The sequence below is a fragment of the Dipodomys merriami genome, unplaced genomic scaffold, assembly GCF_024711535.1.
Source record: "Dipodomys merriami isolate MVZ:Mamm:240054 unplaced genomic scaffold, mDipMer1.0.p SCAF_9, whole genome shotgun sequence".
NCBI classification, from domain to species: Eukaryota; Metazoa; Chordata; class Mammalia; order Rodentia; family Heteromyidae; genus Dipodomys; species Dipodomys merriami.
In genome coordinates, this window is record NW_027206512.1 from 13,281,797 (window position 1) to 13,302,397 (window position 20,601).

The 20,601-nt window shown below is 38.7% G+C and overlaps 1 protein-coding gene across 8 annotated transcripts in view; it reads left to right on the forward strand.

Moving 5' to 3' along the window:
* Nucleotides 1-20,601, forward strand: part of Wdfy3 (WD repeat and FYVE domain containing 3) — a 272,242-nt gene that overhangs the window by 237,211 nt on the left and 14,430 nt on the right. For all 8 annotated transcript variants that reach the window (XM_070012519.1, XM_070012518.1, XM_070012515.1 and 5 more), the window contains 11 exons: nucleotides 1,438-1,492; nucleotides 1,825-1,944; nucleotides 4,347-4,464; nucleotides 5,511-5,617; nucleotides 7,534-7,687; nucleotides 10,995-11,086; nucleotides 11,290-11,502; nucleotides 13,086-13,233; nucleotides 14,497-14,651; nucleotides 15,566-15,724; nucleotides 17,738-17,917. In XM_070012519.1, coding sequence (XP_069868620.1) covers nucleotides 1,438-1,492; nucleotides 1,825-1,944; nucleotides 4,347-4,464; nucleotides 5,511-5,617; nucleotides 7,534-7,687; nucleotides 10,995-11,086; nucleotides 11,290-11,502; nucleotides 13,086-13,233; nucleotides 14,497-14,651; nucleotides 15,566-15,724; nucleotides 17,738-17,917 — 1,501 coding nt within the window. The remainder of the gene's footprint in view (nucleotides 1-1,437; nucleotides 1,493-1,824; nucleotides 1,945-4,346; nucleotides 4,465-5,510; nucleotides 5,618-7,533; nucleotides 7,688-10,994; nucleotides 11,087-11,289; nucleotides 11,503-13,085; nucleotides 13,234-14,496; nucleotides 14,652-15,565; nucleotides 15,725-17,737; nucleotides 17,918-20,601) is intronic.

A 20,601-nucleotide genomic window follows, 5' to 3' on the forward strand; every position in this document is an offset into this window, starting at 1 on the left:
CATCAGAATGATACTCTGCTGTAAACCATTGTGTTGTGGTTAACATAAAATAGGAAGTAAGAAAGGCATGGAGGAACACTCATATAATCTCAACACTTGGAAGGCAGAGTCAGAAGGATGGCAAGTTAGAGAGATTAGGCTGCAGTTCAGTGGTGGCATGCTATGCTACCATGCACAAGACTCTGGGTTTGCTCCCTATTACCAGAAATAGGTAGGCAGGCAGATAGGCAGATAGGCAGATAGATAGATAGATAGATAGATAGATAGATAGATAGATAGATAGATAGATAGATAGATAGATAGATAGATAGATAGATAGATAGATAGATAGATAAACAGATAAATAGATAAATAGATAGATATTCCTGAAAGCACATTTTGTACTGTTAAGCAAATTGTTGGTTCTTTTCCCTGTAACAAGTCAGCTTGAACTTGCTGTCCCATTATTTTTACCTCTGTGTTGAATTCACAGTTCTTTAACTTTTAAGAGTTCTTCTAACCTGAATGTTTCTTTTCAAAATTCTAACTCATGCTTCTTTTGAAGAGAGAGACTGACTTGCTTATTTAATTTACCTAATTGAGAGAATTTATATAAAGTGGGATGTGGTGTCTGTATTACTGAGCTGTATATGACTGTGACAATCTAAAATTTACATCTACTGATTTCCTTTCAGATAATAAAGTACATAAAGACTCTCTTCCTGTTCCTTGCTCTGTCCTTAATTACAAATATTATAAAGGTGATAAACCTTAAGTAAAGTTTATATACTTTCTAAAATTATATATAAGCAACTATTTAAATATAAAATATAGTATGTATACATATATAGTATAAAATAGTCATACTTATTCAGTATCACTGTTAGGAGATGTATTATTTGCCTTTATATATGTAGGCTACTCAACATTTACTTCTCTTAGTTAACTTTGGATCTGTTTACATAGTTTTATTGAAAATTAAAAAGTTAAGTTATATTGTTTTTCCAACTCTTAATTACGACCTAGACTTTATATATGTATTTCAAAATGATTAAGAAGCTTTTTATCCTAAACATGTAAAAAAGTTTAAATATTGACACATTTATTGGATGTGGAGGGCTGTGTCTATTAGGCATAGAGTTATGTATGTGTGTATGTATATACACTTACCAATGGATACACACATGCATATAAAACATTAAATCCCTGTGCACACATGCTGAATCAAAAACTTAAAAGGAAATACTTTTGTTGATATTCACCATCTTCTTCACTTCTGTTTTGTATTTCAAAATGTTGCTGATAACCTTTAAGATGATTTCATGACCCATTAGGTCCCCTGTAGTCTGAAAAATTCCTGCATTAGGTGACTTAAATTTTTCAACTCCAGACCTGCTCATCTTAAAACTATGTTGCCTATAAATTGTTTTATTTTGTTTTTGTTTTTGTTTTTTTTAGATCTGGATTGCTTAGCACTTTGGTTGGAGAGAAGTCTGTGACTCAGAGATGGGAGGTAAGCTTAATGAACAGATAATTTCCCTAGTACTTTATAATCAGTGGTATAAGTGTCTATGCCTCTTGTGCTCAAGGCTAGAGCTCTGTTACTTGAGCTACAGCACTACTTCTGGCTTTTTCTGAGTAGTTTATTGGAGATAAGAGTCTCACAGATTTTCCTGCCGGGCCGCATAAAATGTATATGATAAATAAAACTTTTTTGTTGTTCTTTTTTTTGGGGGGGGGTTGTTTTTTTTGAAATCTATTCAAAAGAAGCTGCCTTGTACATCATTTTTTAATAAGCATAGTAGCAATAAATGATTCTCTAAAATGAATATTATCTTTTTCAAGAGAGGTGAAATCAGCAACTTCCAGTATTTGATGCACTTGAACACTCTGGCTGGCAGATCGTACAATGATCTCATGCAGTACCCAGTTTTTCCCTGGATCCTTGCAGATTACGACTCAGAGGTAAATCTCAAGACAGTTTAACTCAAAAGAATATATTTGCAGAAATAAATTAAGTATTAAAATTGCCCAGTATTTTATTTACTTTGTAGTTTAGCTCCCCAGTAGGCACTATCTATTTCAAGGTGATGAGAAGCATTTCAGCTTAGTCTTGTAAACAAGTTTAAATAATGGACCCACTTACAATGCCTTCAGTTTCCTTTAGTGATAATTAATTTGCCTTCATTGGTTAGTGTCAGACCCCATGTCTGTAGTTTGGATTGTTTGCTAGAAAAATGTGAAATGGGCTTTCTGCAAAATATTCCTGCCAGATAAAAGGAATTTTTTATACTTTTCCAAGAAGGCTTAGAAGAATATTTTTCACAAGTAAGCATGTTCATGTTTGAGGTAGGTATCAGTAAGTAATCACATACAAATGTTACCTCTCCTTTCTTATTTTACCTCCTATTGAATTAGTTCTGATGAACCAGTTATGGGGCAAAATAAGAAAAGTTTGGCTCTCAATAAACAAGCATGCAAAAAAAAAAAAAAGAAAAGAAAAGAAAGTTACTCTTAAAATTGAGCCAGGTGTGGTGGCTCATACCTACAGTCTCAGCTATTCAAGAGGCAGATGTAGGAGAATAAGCTTTTGAGGCCAGTTCAAGCACTTAGTGCACAAGACCATGAAAATCAAACCAAACACAAAATACTGGGCTCAAGCAAGTTCAGTCTGAATACAAACAACAACAACAACAACAAAAAGTCTGGAATGCTTTGATCATTGGAAATTTTGTACATTATATTAGGGAAAGAGGGAAAGCTATCCTCAGAAAATGTTAGTGTAATGTAAGAATGGAACTCAACCCTCTCAACATGATTGTGAATACATTTTGCATTTACATTTGAATCTGTATGCTGCATCTACTGTTAATATGCGTACCTAGTACACATTTTGGTACATAAATTCATGCAATAGGAGCAGAAAAGCTCTGGAGTAAAGGCTGATAAAAAATACAAATATTTTTCCTTTAAGTTAACCAAAGAAAGATGTAGGAAATCCAAAAAGATTGAAGTACTTTTTTTGTGCAGAGAATAGGGGACTGTAGACTTGAACATGTATCTCACAGGAATGTCACAGGTCCCCTTCTTGAACCTTTTACTCCTGTTCGTCATTCTCTCCATGCATTTCTGTGTCTTACTTCTATGTTCCCATATATTTCCCTCACTGCTGTCCTGCTTGCCCCAGTTCCCACTCTCATACATCTGTAGCTTTTTTCAGGCAGTTGAGCCTGTCTGGAATTCACCTGAAAACATACGTAACACCTGTATCTCTTCTCCACCAATAATTCACCTGGCTAGCTCAATGCATTACTGAAGACACATTCAGACATTACCCCTTTGATGGAGAACACTCTTCTTTCTCTCCTCTGTCTACTTTACTCCCCAAATGCATGTCTTGTGTCATGGTTCTTTTATCTCTTTTTATTCACATTAGTTTTTGTTTACAGTAAGTTATTTGTCTGACGCTATTTAGTATTTGTTGACTTAAGTATAATGTACTTTGCATGTAGACTTGGCAAGGACAATATAATAATTAAACTTATATTCATCAATGTTGTTCAGTTTCTCCTGCAAAAGATGTGTGTGTGTGTGTGTGTGTGTGTGTGTGTGAGAGAGAGAGAGAGAGAGAGAGAGAGAGAGAGTCAGAGAGAGAGAGAGAGAGAGAGAAATTTAAGCTGGGGCTTAAACTCAAGGCTTGGGTGCTGTCCTTGAGCTTTTTTACTCAAGGTTAGAGCTGTACCACAGGTTTTTACTCAAGGTTAGAGCCACAGCTCCATTTCTGACTTTTTGATGGCTAATTGAAGATAAGAGTGTCATGACATTCCTGTCCAGGATGGTTTTGAACTGTTGATCCCTGATTTTCAGATCTCAGCCCCCTGAGTAGTTAGGATTACAAGAGGCACTGGCTACAAAAGATTTTTAAAAGTAAATTTTGTCTGTTATGGTGCCCTATAAAAAGACAAATATGTCACAGGCACATATTTCAACTTTTTGCTTTTAAAACCTAAGGGAGTAAGTTTCCTTTCAAGTATATGAACTAGGTCAGCACAAGATGAACTTTTCAAATATTGCTGGTAGACTAAAAAGAATTATTGCAATTGGATGTCATTTGATCTGATAGGTTCTTTAAGAAATAATGAATTACTGGTTGCTTTAGTTTGAGGAAAGTGAAATCATGAGTGAATTTGGAGGGAGTATCTTTTTATAAAATATGGGTGAAAGTACACATACTTTTTTTCAAAATTTCAGCTCTGTCTATTCTATCCCACCCATGCTAGCAGATTTATAAATAATCACAGTTAGGTATTATATCTAGATTGACAGAATTTAAGGGACTTGACATTGAGTTTTGTTTTGTATTCTAGGAAGTAGATCTTACCAATCCCAAGACATTTAGAAACCTGGCCAAACCAATGGGAGCACAGACAGATGAACGACTGGCTCAGTATAAGAAGCGGTATAAAGATTGGGAGGACCCTAATGGTAAGCAACTTTTTTGGTCATTGGGCTTTGTACCTAAGTTTCAGATGTAATCAATCCATTAGTAGTCTGACATCTTTGCCCACCTCCTTAAGCTGCTTGCATATCTTTATATAGGGGCACACCTGCATATAAATAATTAGAGCAGGAAAATCAGATTTTTGCATGCAAAAGTATAGTCATGCCTCAAAGGCATTTGTAGCCAGCTCTTCAGCAGAAACCTCAGTATGTCTGCTTTGCAAGTGTCAGAAGGGTCCTATCGTAATCTACCTTCCCTCTTTAGTCAGGTTTGGTCCAGGATACACTTTCACATATTGGCTCTCTTTTAACTTTATTGAGTCATGCTTTAGCCCTCTTACAGGCTAAAAATGTTTAAAAATATGAATTCACTCCTTTCTTAAACTATATAACTTACTGTTGAAATTTATGTTTGATATTTATTATGTTTCCTCTGCAAATAGGCAAAACAGAAGTAGGGGAAGCCTAAACCTCTTAGTATGACTATAAGTACTATAAGTTGTGTTTCTCTCTCTCTCTCTCTCTCTCTCTCTCTCTCTCTCTCTCTCTCATTCTCTCTTTCTCTCTCTCTCTCTCTCTCTTTCTCTCTCTGTCTCCCCTCTCTGCCTCTGCTAAGGAGGATACATAATAACAATACATAATATATTTATGTACAGCAATTTAGAGAAATATATAGTTGCACAGCCAGAACCTAATTTAAAAATAGTTACAAGATAATATTCTGCTTCATTGGAAGACTGTGTTATTAAGGGTTAGCATTCAGCAGTAGATCTCAAAACGTGATACTGGAAGGTTTGCTAACTTTTAGGGGACAGACCATGAATAAATCCTTTGGATTAGTGCCAGATAATGTGCACAAGGAATAGTGGTATCATAGTAAGTTTTCCTGCTAAAAGTGCCAGCAGTTAACTGCATTTACTGTTGCAGTCATCACAGTTAAAGTTACTAGACTTTTCAAGCCTATTAGTGAATGTTGATGAGTTTTTTTTGTTTCCTTTTGTTTTCAATGACACTGTAATTGTTTGAAACAGGAGAAACTCCAGCCTACCACTACGGGACCCATTATTCATCTGCAATGATTGTGGCCTCATACCTTGTAAGGATGGAGCCTTTTACCCAGATATTCTTAAGACTACAGGTAAAACTCTTAAATTTGGGATTTTACCATTCTGCTCAAGCCTGCTTCTCATTTTAAAAATATTGTTACTATGCCTTATTAAAAAAAAAAACTGCAAAGTTTCAGTAGTGATAAGTAGCCAATCAGAATTCAAGTAGAATTAATTGGTAGACCAAAATTGGTTAATAATACTTGATTTAGAATAAAAAGTACTGGAGTCCTTCAGTTAAGTAAGTAGCTTGCACTTTCTAGCCATGTCCAGAATGCAGTGTGTGTGTGAAGTGATGGGCCCCAGCGGGCAAGGCGGGGGGGTGGAGGAGGGGTTAAGAAAGGAAATGAGGAAATGGGGCCAGTCTGGGAAAAACCTTGGTAGCCATTGGATGGAAGGCTTTGGTATTTTTTCACAGTGAACATCTCTTAAGACAAATTGTGCCATGACCACTTCAAACATAGTGAGGGGCACTTGATTAGAGGAGGAGGGTGGTATATCTAGGAGCTTCCATAGGGAAAGTAATACACCTTCCCTAGTTGTCAACGTATAACTTTCTCTTTTTTTTATTGTGAAAATACTATACAGAGGGGTTAAAATTATATCGGCAAGATAATGAGTACATTTCTTATCAAGCATTGTAGCCTTCTTCTTTGTTTCCTCTTAACTTTCTGATCATACTTTGAATTCTCTACTTCATTCTCATTATTATGAAAACTTGTCACATTATATATCTAATGTAACTTTACTACTTCTTTTTTTTTTAATTTAATTTAATTTTATTTGTGAACATACTGTACAGAGGGGTTACAATTACATGGGCAGGATAATGCATACATTTCTTACCAAGCATTGCACCCTCCTCTTTGGTTTACCCTTCACATCCCTTCCCAGCCTCCCCCCCCCCAATCCCAATCCTTCTCCCCCTGCACCGACGTTGTAAAGCTCATTTTGGACATGACAACTTGTACTTCTCATTGTTGCAACAGGTCCACCTGTATCATTAAACAACTGGTTTTTCCCCATCTCCTCCACAAGTTATACTGACATCAAATATAGTGAAAGCAGGGGTTATACTGTGGGGGAGGGATAACCTGACTACTTCTAACGGTAATGGCTTACATTAGAATTTTTTCTAGTAGAATATTACCAAACTATAAAAGTATTCATATTTCTTTACATTCCTGCTCTCCCACCTCAACTTTTATTCCTTAAAAGACTTTTTACAATCATTGTATTTGGTTGGATTTCATTTTCATTATAAAACAAAATACATTGAGCATTCTTTGTAAGGAAAATTCCAAAGAATATTGGATTTTTTTTGTTGATTATTTTTTTTTTTCATTTTCTTTTTCTTTTTTTTTTGGGGGGGTGGGGGGTTCGGTCGTGGGGCCTGAACTCTGGGCCTGGGCGCTGTCCCTCAGCTCTTTAGCTCAAGGCTAGTGCTCTACCACTTGAGCCACAGCGCCACTTCCAGCTTTTTTCTTTTTGCTTATGTGGTGCTGAGGAATCGAACCCAGGGCCTCAGGCATGCAAGGCAAGCGCTCTACCACTGAGCCACCTTCCCAGCCCCTTGTTGATTATTTTTAATCTTGCTTTTTTTTTTTTTTTTTTTTTTGGTCTGTCATGGGGCCTGACCTCTGGGCCTGGGCGCTGTCCCTCAGCTCTTCAGCTCAAGGCTAGCGCTCTACCACTTGAGCCACAGCACCACTTCGGGCTTTTTCTGCTTATGTAGTGCTGAGGAATGGAACCCAGGGCCTCATGCATGCAAGGCAAGCACTCTACTGCTGAGCCACCTTCCCAGCCCCTTAATCTTGCATTTTTAACTTAGCACAATGAGAAATTGAAATGTCATCAAACATCTGAGATTTTCAAGCTTGTCAACTGGACAGGAGCTGTGAGGTGAGGATGGTTCTATCTAGTGAGATGCCTTCTCATTCTGCCACAGGGTGGTCACTTTGACCTAGCTGACCGGATGTTCCACAGTGTGCGGGAGGCTTGGTACTCAGCATCAAAGCACAACATGGCAGACGTGAAAGAACTTATCCCAGAGTTCTTTTACTTACCTGAGTTCCTGTTCAACTCCAATAACTTTGATCTAGGTATGTATAGCTATGCCACTAACCTAAAAAAGTTAGTCAAGGAAAAACTGATAGAAACAAGTCACTTTTCTGAAAATTATTTTCTGCAGCAAACATTAATAAGAAAAGATTTCCCATAGTTTCGGTTACTGATATTTACTGTAGTTGGGTGTGTATATATGAGTTTGTTTCAAACCAACAGGCCAGGAAACATTTTAAAAATTGTTAGAGATTCCATCTGTTGGTCAGATTTGGGGATTTCAGTGAAAACAAAGGTGACATGAAAGTGAGTTTGAAAGCTATAACCATTGAAATCCACTAACAGCCATGAGCAGCATAGCAAAGTTTTTCATGGACCATTTTAATCTTGCATATTACCTGAAGCATTCTCTGTTTAGTTTATGTGCTAAAGTTTCTTAAAATAAGAATTTAAAAATAACTAAACCAATTATCAGTGGCCCATGCCTGTAATCCTAGCTACTAAGGAAGCTGAGTTCTGAAGATTGCGGTTCAAAGTCAGCCAGAGCCATGAAAGTCCATGAGACTCTTATCACCAATGAAGTACATAGAATAAGGCCAGAAGTAGAGTTCTAGCTCAAGTGGTAAAGCACTACGTTGAGCAAAAAAAGTACCCAGGCTCTGAGTTCAAGTACAGGACTGGCACAAAAGAAAATAATAAATAAATATCTAAGTAAACCCCTTTTCTTTGTCTTGTTAGGATTCTTCCTTTAAGGAAAAAATAGTACTAACTCAGTATTTATAAAAAGGAGAGGAATTTCCTCTGCTAGGCTTTTTATTACCTAGCATTTAGAGGAAGTTGATTTGACTTTGATTATAATTTCTTGAACACGACTTGCTGATATGTGCATTTTAAGCTTTCTTTGAAAAACATAGCACAATTCCATTGCTTTCACTTTAGAACATTTGTGCCAGGTATTTTTTTTGATATGCTGTGTTTTCTATTTTTTAGATTTTAGCATATAAATCATTACCTCAAAGCCTTTAAATTTTCATTAACAGAAAAATCAGGGAAATACTCATATCCATTACATTTGCATGGATTTTTTTTCTTTTTTCTTTTGTTTTGTGTCATTACTGGAGCTTGAACTCAGGGTCGGGCACTGTCTCTGAGTTTCTTCTTTAGCTCATTTTACTACTTGAGCCACAGCTCCATTTCCAGCTTTTTTGGTATAGTAGAGATTAGAGACTCACAGACTTTCCTGCCTGGGCTGGCTTCAAACAATAATCCTCAGATCTAGCAAGTAGCTAGAACTCCTGTGTACTAGGATTCTAGACATGAGCCACTGGTACCCAGTTTTTTGGTTTTTGGTTTTTTTTTTTTAATTCTTCAAGGCTAATTTTTCAATCCTAACTTGCTGAAATGAGTCTCAGTGGGAAGGATAATAAACTTTAGTATCCCCACCAGCAAAAATCTCCATTACCTTTAACAGCCTGAATCTCACTCTAGAGCAGGAATGGAGAGGCTGCTTAGCACACAACCAACACCATGTGCAATAGCATCTGCTTTCTTGTGTTCCTCTATGATTCACTTGAAGAATGCTGCCTTCCTCCCCTAAGGACACCTCTTACAAAGAGATAAAAATGGGACAGGTACAGAAATAAAGAGACCTCAGTCTTCCATAAATACTAGATCAATTATAATCTCTGTTATAAAGTGTCCAGCTGGACCATCTACAAGCCCACCCAAACCAACCACTTTAATATGAGTAAATAAAAAGAGGATCATATCTTTTGTTGTATTCACCTTCATAATACATCATCTTACTGTCTCGAAATCACACACTTATTGAAATCACACACTTATCAAAATCACTATTTCAAATCTAAAATCACAGAACTACTATATGAAAAACCTAAGGCTATGTCTTCAAGGTCTTAACTTTGGTAGTGGGTTCTGAGGTATGTTATGAAAAGCACAATCAGCAACAACAAAAGACAAATTGGTCTTCACCAAAATTGAAAACTTTGTCAAGCAAGTAAAAAGATAAATGGGTATGGTGGCTTTCGCCTACCAAGAAGATGAAAATAGTAGGATTGCAGAGTGAGGCTAGCCTGGGCAAAAAGATAAATGGGTATGGTGGCTTTCACCTACCAAGAAGATGAAAATAGTAGGATTGCAGAGTGAGGCTAGCCTGGGCAAAAAGGTTCTAAGGTCCTGTGAAAGAAGAAGACAGCTATGCAAGAGATGCAGATAGAAGGATATTGATCCAAAGCCTGCCCAGACAATAGGCCTGAGACAATCTCTGAAAAATAACTGGAAACAAAAAGAGTTGGAGGCTTCACTTGGGGCATAGTGTTTGCCGGGCAATCTTATGACCTTCAGTTCAATCCCCACTACTGACAGAATTTTTTTTAAGGGAGGGTGGGAGGAAATAGCATAGGAAATTGAAAATCTTTGAAAATAATCTCTGATAAGAATCTTGTATCTAGTATCTAGATGGGAAGAGTAGGGAGGGGAGAGGAAAATACTTCAGGGATCACCTTGTAAATAAGCAAATAACTATGATGTTGACAAAATGGGTTTTGAGGGAAGTAATTGGCTATGGTCTTGTTATAACTACTACGCTTTTCTATTTCTAATGAAACAACCAACTACTGTGAATTTAGTAAGTCAACGTTGTGTATACTCAAGTTTTACAACCTGTAAAAACTAAACTTCAGTTACTTTCTGGAGATATTTCAAAATGAAGAACTTATCTCCTTAAATATTAATTCCTACTTAATATAATTGTTGGTGAGTATATTTTATGGCAAATGGTTTCTTTAGTACTTCAGGATCATTTGGCTACAATTTAAGTAGTATAAATATTATCTAGATGTTTTATTATAACATGATGTTTTTATTTCTTCGAGGTAGTCCCATAGTTTTTCCAAATATTTTTTTTCTTTTAAATGATGCAAGAACAGCACAACATTACCTGTTTCAGGTCTCACTTTTTAATAAGAATCTCCCTGGGGATTTTAAGTGTCAGTAACAGGAGAGACCTTATAGGCTGCAGTTTTCTCCAGGAGACTCCAAAAAGGAGTCTCACAAAATGTTTCATTGAAAAGGAGCCCTGAGACGAACAGCCTTCCATAAACTGTATCTAGAAGGACTGTATATGTTAGCAGTGTACTATTTGGGAGTTTTGCAGGAAAGCAAAATGGTTGGGGAGGTGTCAGGATCTATGATTTCTCCAGGGACCTTCTGTAATGAAACCATCTAATTCTGGTAGTGAATCTTCACAATATTTCTCTGTCACTTTAGTAGGAAATTGCCATTTATCTCATTCTCTGATTTTCTTTCTAATGAATCCTTATTGCATAGGCTGTAAACAAAATGGCACTAAGCTTGGAGACGTTATTCTTCCACCCTGGGCGAAAGGAGATCCTCGAGAATTCATCAGAGTCCACCGTGAGGTAATGAGGTTGCCCTATATGTACTGCAGATTGGCTTTCATTTGGTCATGACCACACTACAGGAGGACCTGTAGTATATGTTACTAATAATGTTTTTCCGACATAGTTATTTTAGTTCCTTTTGATCACTAGAAACTTTGTTTTACTTTTTGAGTAAGTAATAAAAGACATCCTGTGACTCAGACTATGTTTTGGAATCTCAGGCTTTGGAATGTGACTACGTGAGCGCCCATCTGCATGAGTGGATTGACTTGATCTTTGGCTATAAGCAACAGGGCCCTGCTGCAGTAGAAGCTGTCAATGTATTCCATCACCTTTTTTATGAGGGTCAAGTGGATATCTACAACATAAATGATCCGCTGAAAGAGACAGCCACCATCGGGTTCATTAATAACTTTGGTCAGATCCCAAAACAGGTATGAATGTGCTTTTATTATCATTAGTGTGTTCTGCTTCCATTTTTAAGCTCTGCAATATTTCTGTAGATGGTAGACAACCATGTAGTAATTAAGTTTTAAACAAATTAAATAAAGCACCATCAGAATTACCCATTAGATTTCATAGATTGCTAGATTATTGCTTTCTCTTCACTTATACAGTCTGAATAATAAGATACTTTTGTTATTTAAGCAGAGTTTTTACCAACAGATTGTAGGGAATGTTTTCCTGGACCTGCTGAAATACCAGCAGTGGGGCTGGTAGGCCCCAGAGATGGGTTTTCTTTTGGATGCAGAGGGAAACTTGTGCTGACTGTAGGCGGCAAAATGACAAAGTAATATATACACTTAGAAAAGTTCATACTGGCGCCTCTCTCTCTCTCTTTCTCTCTCTCCCTCTCTCTCTCCCTCTCTCTCTCCCTCTCTCTCTCCCTCTCTCTCTCTCTCTCTCTCTCTAACACACACATACACACACACCACACTCTACAACAGGAGCAAGGTTGAGAGCAGAAGAGTACATAGGGAGCTATTGTAACAGGGCAGGGGACCAGTACTGGTGCTTTGGGTTAGATTAGCAACGTAGGCATGAAGAAAGCATCCACCAATTGCTGTGCACCATCTGGAGTCTGGGTAGGAAGACCAAGAGCTAAACCTGTCAGCACTTGGACACTGCAGACCTCGTGTCAGGGTCCATCCTCACTGTAGTAGGCACACAGAAGTGTGTGATGCACCAGGTGTGACTGCTACTCTCCCACCTATCCACCTACGCCAAGTCCCAGAGGCTCTACAGTTTGAGCCTCAGCTGTCTTCTGTGTTCTTGCTCTTCATGTCTCTCCTGGAGTACCTTTTTGTAGGTTAGCCAACTTTGAGATCACCTGCATTGACACACAGAACAATGGCAAGGCTTTGTACACGGCAAAACATGGTAGACAGTCGGACAGGTGCTATTGTGTGGTTCACAACACAATACACTCATCCTTCAACAAAGGAAACGTTTACTTTAAAAAAAATACCTATTGATAACTATTAGTAGAGAATTTTATCAAAATCTTTGTTTGGTTAATCATTTTGTTTCCTCAGAGTTATAAGAACATGAGCTATGTTTCATACCCCTTGAGAAACAAATATTCTGAACAAACAAATCAAGGCTCTTAACCAATGCAGTGTTTTTCTGCTACTTTGGAGTATAAGAGGTCAGCAGAACAAAAAATAGGGTGACAACATATTTGTAGGGCATTCTACAAATCCACCAAATCTTATAGATGGATATAATGATCCATCTTTCTTTATATACTGTGGCCTAGCATAGTACTTTATCTTTATCCTTAGGTGTTCATATAAAAATTCTTCATGAACACAGGTGTTAAAAAATAATTTTCAGTCAGCTGAGGTAAGTTCTCTGACAATCTTCCTACCCTCTTTGAGTTTCTTACCTAAAATGTTAAATGAGATAATATAGTGCCTCATATTTGTTGTAAAGCTTAAGTTAAAAAAATATAATGTTTGGCATATAAAGTAAATATTATCTCTCATTGTAAAGTGTGCTTCTTCCCTTGTACCAGTTATTTAAAAAGCCTCACCCCCCAAAGCGAGTGAGGAGTCGACTCAATGGAGACAATGTGGGCATGTCTGTCCCTCCAGGATCCACAAGTGACAAGATCTTTTTCCATCACTTAGATAACTTGAGGCCTTCTCTAACTCCTGTGAAAGGTATGAGAAATAAACTCAGCTCATGATTTGATAAGACTAATTAATAATCCTAGTTTAACAACTTTAAAAATTGCTTTGTAGCAATAGTGTAATTTGTGTTACAAATGCTATCTATGCGTTTTGTGCTCAGAATTACTAAATACTTGTTAGTATGTATAGTTTTCCTGGTTTTTTTGTTGATTTCAACCTGAAGAGGCCAACAAGTTTCTCCTTCTGTTACATTAGTCAAAACTATAAAGTACAAGAATTTTACCATAATCTCAACTTCACCTATAAAGAAATCCATCTTATCTATCTTCACTCTTCATTTTCAGTTACACGTATTCCACCTATCAAATATAGCAGTAAGGGGACCATATTTTTAAGATGACAACTAAAAGATCTCTTATCCAATGATAAAATGGGTAATCTTAGACCATTTTTTAAAGCAGAAAATTTTCCCTTTGAAAGAAAAAGAAAAATATTTGTTTAGTGTATGTGTCAGTCTTAGGGCTTGAACTCAGGGCCTGAACTTTTTTGCTTGTGCAATACCGCTCAAGCTACAGACCCACTTCTGGCTTTTTTGGTAGTTAATTGGAGATTTGACTAGTCTTGCGGACTTTCCTTCCTGGACTGGCTTCTAACCACAATCCTCAGATCTCAGCCTCCTGAGTAGGTTTATAGGTGTGAGCCACTGGCACCCAACTGAAAAACTTGTTTTATAAAGTCTTATGGTTGTTGTTTTACAAAGGTCAAGGATTGGAGCATCAAAGCCTGAGTCACACGATTGGCTCCATGCTACCACTTATTTGCCTCATTACATAGATGAGTCTATGCCTGCTTCAGTAACTGCCCAGTGAATGGTTTGGAAAACTAGTTGGTTGGCAAATTCTGTTAAGGAGAAAGGAATGTGTCTCCCAGGTAATGCTCTAGGCTGCCCTCAAGCAGTCTGAGGGCTGAAAACATGGATTGGTTGATGGCCTGTGTGTCCCTGTGACATTTTCAAGAGCATCTGAGATTACTTTGCAACCATAGAGATGCATTCTGGATTGCCTAGAGTGTCCAGAAGGAAGCCTGCATAACACCTATTCGGGCTGTTATCACACCTAGCAGGTCTTGTAGGAGCCTAAAATGGTCCAGGCTATACTTCTGAGGTTATTTCGTCTTAATTAGATACAAGAGTGCTAATTTGAGTGAATATCTGAGGTGACCTTACCACTTCCAAGGGGATCATAAAGTCACACTCCCTATCCTATCCTAATGGAATGATTCATTTCTTTATAGAACTCAAGGAGCCTGTGGGACAAATAGTATGTACAGATAAAGGCATTCTTGCGGTAGAACAGAACAAGGTTCTTATCCCACCAACATGGAACAAAACTTTCGCTTGGGGCTATGCAGACCTCAGCTGCAGACTGGGGAACTATGAGTCAGACAAGGTTTGTATTATTTCTTGCTTTCTTACTTGGTCTTATTCTTTTATGGTCTGGAAATTCAGGTTCACACCAGTGGGGAAACCCTAGTCCAAAGACTGGCCTGTTGCTCATCCAGTAGCCAGAAGAAAGGAAAGATTCCTTCCCTGTTATCAAAATAAGGGATCTAGTAGAAGGGTCAAGCTGCCTACAAAACAGGTCTCCTTTAGGAAGTTATATGATGGGGGCTGCCAATTCCCCTTCCATTCTCTGAATTCCTTTAAGAGATTCTAGCCAGCAAGCCAGGGGCTCACCATTCCTGCCAACCAAGATAGCCTCTTTGGGCAAGTTCTCATCTAGCCCACCTCTGTTTTAAAACTCTAAAGTAGCTAACAGAAAAGTTGCACCCTGATCCTGCAGGCTGCAGCTTTGAATCATGTAAGTATCTCTGAGCAGCAACAGGCAAGGATCTTGTATCAGTCTGTGTTTGTCCTCTAGGGGACCCTTTCCAAATGTAAGAAGGTTACTATGCTCGGTAACATAAATTGCAGTGTAACACCACACCGTTAAGTCCATGTGCTCCTTATTAACATGTTTTCTTTTCTCATTTTCACTGGCTTCAGCAAGCATACCTATTGCCAGATTATCCCCTGCATCTTAGAGGGCATCATACAACTTGAGCATCATTTTCACCAACTGGAGAAAATATAGACCCATTATAAACAAGTAGATATGGTTAGCTCCACTACAGTTAGGAAGCTTTGGGGATCATTCAGCTTCATTGACAATGTCACTGAACTGAACCCAGCCCTGAATGTGAGTGTGTTTGACTGAGAGTGGGCTTCCCCAGAAATCCTTTCTCTTTATGCAGCTCTGTGCTTTGCATTGTGGGAGTCTGAGTACTTGGCAGCATATTGGTTCACATCTGCTCTGTTTTGTAGGCAGTGACTGTTTATGAATGCTTGTCCGAATGGGGCCAGATTCTCTGTGCAATCTGCCCCAACCCCAAGCTGGTCATCACAGGTGGCACGAGCACCGTGGTCTGTGTGTGGGAGATGGGCACCTCAAAAGAAAAGGCAAAGACCCTCACACTCAAGCAGGTAAGAAGTATGCAGAAAGTGAGAAAGTGGGTACGGTCCATCTCAACTGCCTGCCCCAGACAAGGCGTCCTTAATTCTAAGATAGCCCAACAGACAGAACCAAAAATGTCCTTTTTCAATACAGGATCTTTATATGTATGTAGTACAGGCTGGCCTTAAACTCAGAATCCTCCAGTCTTAGCCTCCCAAAGGCTGGGATTAGAGGTATTCACCACCACACCAGGCCCTAAATAAGCCCTTAGTGCTTTGTTTGAAGAAAAGTAAATCAGAATATGCTGTTTATGAAAGTGACCGAAGCTGTTCCTTTTTTAAAATCTGAAGGAAGTTGTCTTTAGGTAATGTATTTTCATATATTCAACTGACATGATTACTGTTCCTTAAACATTATATATATTGAGAATTTTTTGCAAACCAAGTTATATTTGCTGTTGGGTCCTATTAATTTCCTTCCAGGCTGACCTCCATTAGATAGCCCACCTGGTCTTAGTTCATTGCTTCTCATCTCCTTAGGACATGCCATACTCACAAATACATTTAGTAGAACTTTGCAGATTCAGTTAATAGTTTTGACCACCCATTTTGTATCTGATTCTATTTTTACTTAAAGCAAGAATCCTTTTATAATTGAGCCATTCTATGATATTTGATTTGTGAATTTATTATAATGTGTTTTTGAAATGTTTTTGTTACATAAACTTGAAAAGTAGTGTCGTAATACAATCATTTATTAAGCACTGACTATGATCAATGCACTGTGCTAGGTGTTTTAAAAATATAAACTCCAGTGTTCATGATCCTTCAAGATGGTTTGTAGGCCATTTTATACCTGAAACACACACATAGATACACACACACACACACACACACACACACACACACACACACACACACACGTTAGAACAACAGACCACTCAAACTCAAATTTTTGTTAACACCTTGATTCAAATTCATTTCTGACTCCAAAGCTATTTTAAAGCTAACAATAGTATATTAAATATCCTTTGTACTTTAACCAGCCAACAACTTCATATACTTAGCTGGGTCCTGACACTAGCCATATAAAGAAATAGGAAGTCTCCCTATGAACAAGTACAAGGTTGTCAGTGGATTTTACCAATCCATACTGTCCTATCTAAAATACTTTCTATTTAAAAAGTGGTCTTTTGAGCTGATATGCTAGGCAAGCAGACTTGTTATGACCTGCTGTTAAGCCAGTTCATTAAGCCAATATATCCTCTAGGGAGATGGCCTGTTCCAAGTATTTGGAAACTCATACCGGTAATCTGGGAGTTTTTTTGCAAATACTTGTTTCACACATTGTCTTTTTCCATGAGTCCTTTTATTCTTCCTGTTGAAGCCAAGGAGAAAAATCATTGGTCCAGTTTGAAGGCATTCCCATCAGGCAGTGCTGTCCACACCTCCCCTGCAGTGGCAGGACTAGACTGCCCCTGCATCTTCTACTTCAGCCATGTGGTTCTCATCATCTATGTATTTTTTTTAATTTAATTTTATTTTATTTGTGAACATACTGTACAGAGGAGTTACAATTACATGGGCAGGATAATGCGTACATTTCTTACCAAGCATTGCAGCCTCCTCCTTTGGCACCAGACATCTATGTATTTTTTATTTCTAATTTTGATTAATATAATTATTACACAGCATGTACCTTTTTAAATGTTAGATCTTCAAAAAAAAACTGAACATGAGTTTCTGACATAAAAGAACAAATACAGATATAAGTTCTATATTTGGGGACCTATAATCAATATATCTCCATACAGAAACAGTATAAAGAAATCCAGGCTGGATTGTAGCTGCTGCCCTTCATTCCAGCCACATCCAGGAAGGGAAGAGCCTCAGGGAGCATCACGACTTCCTCCCCAGACCCCCATTCAAGGCCCCTACTTCCCTCAGCAAGCCTGTCATCTCCACACACACCCAGGAGCCACCAGAGTCACTTAGAGGACCTGTCCTTGTGGTAACCCCATTTGCTGCTGTTCTTGTTTGTAGGCCTTACTTGGCCACACTGATACTGTCAACTGCGCCACAGCTTCACTTGCCTACCACATCATCGTCAGTGGGTCTCAAGACCGAACCTGCATCATCTGGGACTTGAACAAGCTGTCATTTCTAACGCAGCTCCGAGGCCATCGAGCTCCAGTTTCTGCTCTTTGTATCAATGAACTAACGGTAAGTAGTTAGGCCGCCTGCTGATTGACATTTAGAAAAGAAATTTTTTCTGCCGAAACTAAGGCACTTATTTTATGAAATAAATGAGCAGAAATGAGAAAAACTATTGAACTGTTTTAAAAACGGAATCCAAAGTTGTTAGGATAGTATCTTTTTCAAAAATATGTTTTTTGATCAAATGAATGAGAATAAGGTAGCAGAGTTACATTGCAGGAGCCTGCTGAGCCCATAAAATAAAGGAGAATAAGGTAAGCTTCCGGGCCTAGGACTTATCCATACAGACTATACCCACCAGATGGGGTGGTTTCCATTGCAAAGATGGAGTACTCAGCTGGGAAAGCACAAGGGTACTTTTACAAAGACGGACGCCTTTGTGTCCACACCAGTAGATAGACAGTGCTCCATCGTCAGCTCAGCCCTGGATACACCAGGGGCCAGACTCACCACTTCCTAGCATTCACCCATACCCATTCCCATAACCCCTTTCTCTACACTGGGCCATCCTGCGTGGCAGCAGTTCTTTCTAGCCATGTCATCGCCATAAATAGCTTCTGTTTTCAAAGGACTACTATAGATCTGATCTAGTCCAATATCTTAAAGTCACTTACAGAAAAAAGTAATTTAGTTCTAGTGAATGGCACTGAGAATATAATTGGTAGGAACAGGAACACTCAGAGTGGGGGACATGTGAGGGCAAAAGTTATTTGGTTTGAGATGTATTTCCAAAAGGTATAATTGCTTTCAGAACATTATAGATTGATCATGCTAATGTTTGCACCTAAAATGACTCATAAAAAATTGTGGGTACAAGCCTGGTGCCGGTAACCTGTAATCCTACCGGCTTAGGAGGATGAAAGCACCAGTCCAGAAAACCACGAGGACACACAGTCACGTACAGTGGAAATGGTTTATTGTCAGCAGGGGCTGATAGACTAGCTCTCTTGGGATAGTGAGTCCTTGAGAAGGAGGTTTAGTTATATAGTGCCAGGGATGCTAAAGGCAGGCAGTACTCCACAGCTGGACAGACCTGGATGGACAGCATTTCACTGATACAGCTGGAGGCTAGAGATACCTGTAGATACCTGTAGTTTGGGACTGGGCTGGGGGCTAACAAGTGTGGCCAGGTCTGGTCACCTGATTTCAGGGAAAGGGCAAAGGACCAAAGACAGAAGCAGCCAAACCAAAATGGGGGAGGACACACTAACAGAGGATGAGATCTGAGGATTATAGTTCGAAGCTGGCTTCAAGCCAGCTTGAAAAGGAAAGTCTGTGAGACTCTTTTCTCCAGTTAATCACCAGAGAGCTAGACGTGAAGAAGCTATGGCTTAAATAGTGGAGCACTAGCCATGAGCAAAAACAGCACAAGGACAGTTCCCAGGCCCTAAGTTCAAGCCCCTGGACTGGAACAACAAAAAAAAAAGTGTATCAATACAGCAAAACTGCTGTGGCCCAGCAGTGTGACTAAGTTAGATGCTTCATTTTTCTTATAGTACTTTGGGGGTTGCTCTTAAGTCATGAGAATTTTATTTAATCTAATACTTAACAACTGATCGTCAGCAAGTTGCTTATGCCTTTTACACCCACCGAATTGCAGCAGTACCTGCACATATTCAGAAGTACTAGGTTTTATTTTGTAATGTCTTGGTAACTCATGAAAAGTTTCTCAGTGTCACCCAGTATCTGGCCAGCTTTACTTCCCTTTACCCTTAGTTGGGCCAGAGCTCCCTTTGACCTACCCTGCATGTCTTATGAAAATCCCATATAACCCAGGGATTTGCTGTAATGTACTGTAACTGTGGCCCCCCTGAAGTAACTAAAGGAGGACTTCCTTTCCTGGTGTTGAGCACAGTGACTACCTCAGTCTTCTGCAGGAGTGCGGACCTCTAGTTAAAGCCGGTACTGTCAACCTGAGATGATTCAGTGATCAATTCTGAGGTGGAAACAAAAACACTTTAGTAAGTGTTATTTGTTAGGGTGTTGATTTAGTTCTGCCATGTTGGTAGAAAAGTGGAGAACCAGGAACCGCAGCCAGATCAGGACAGAAGGTGCCATAGCGTCTTCCTGTCACTGCGCTCCTGCCTCCCCTTTTCCCTCTTCCTCATAGTGGTGCTGCTGTTCAGTGTCTAGTACTCCCTGCATTTGATGACCATCTTCACTTGTTCTCCTGTAACCTGTCACCCAGAATGGCATTTCTAAATCCAGAGTCAGCTGCTTTCAGGATGAAAGATGCAACATAGCATGGCTTGTAAGCTTTGGGGCTTCAGAGAACAGACTCCAGACGTTAACTGATTTCAGCAAGTTGTTTCTGACTTTTGCCCACCAAAGGTGACTTCAAAAGGTCCTGCCACCTTAGAGAGTCTAAGGATTTACTAGAAGTGACTCAGATATTAGCTTTCTTTCTTTTCCCCTCCCCCCCTCATCCATGATTATAGCAAGATAATAGGGTAGATGTTACCGAGTTACATAGATTGCATCTTTTTATTTATTGAAGAGAAATAATGCATTTGAATTGAAAATTTTCTCTTCTGGTTTGTGGTCTTTGTGATTGGACTCTTTATGTAATCCTATCCCTAAATGAAAAGTGTGAATAGATTATTTTTAAGTCCAGAGACTGAGAGGTTATGTGAAGAGGTAGACCAAGGCTTTGGTCTGCTTCTGAAACAGGCCTACAACGTAAAGGAAAT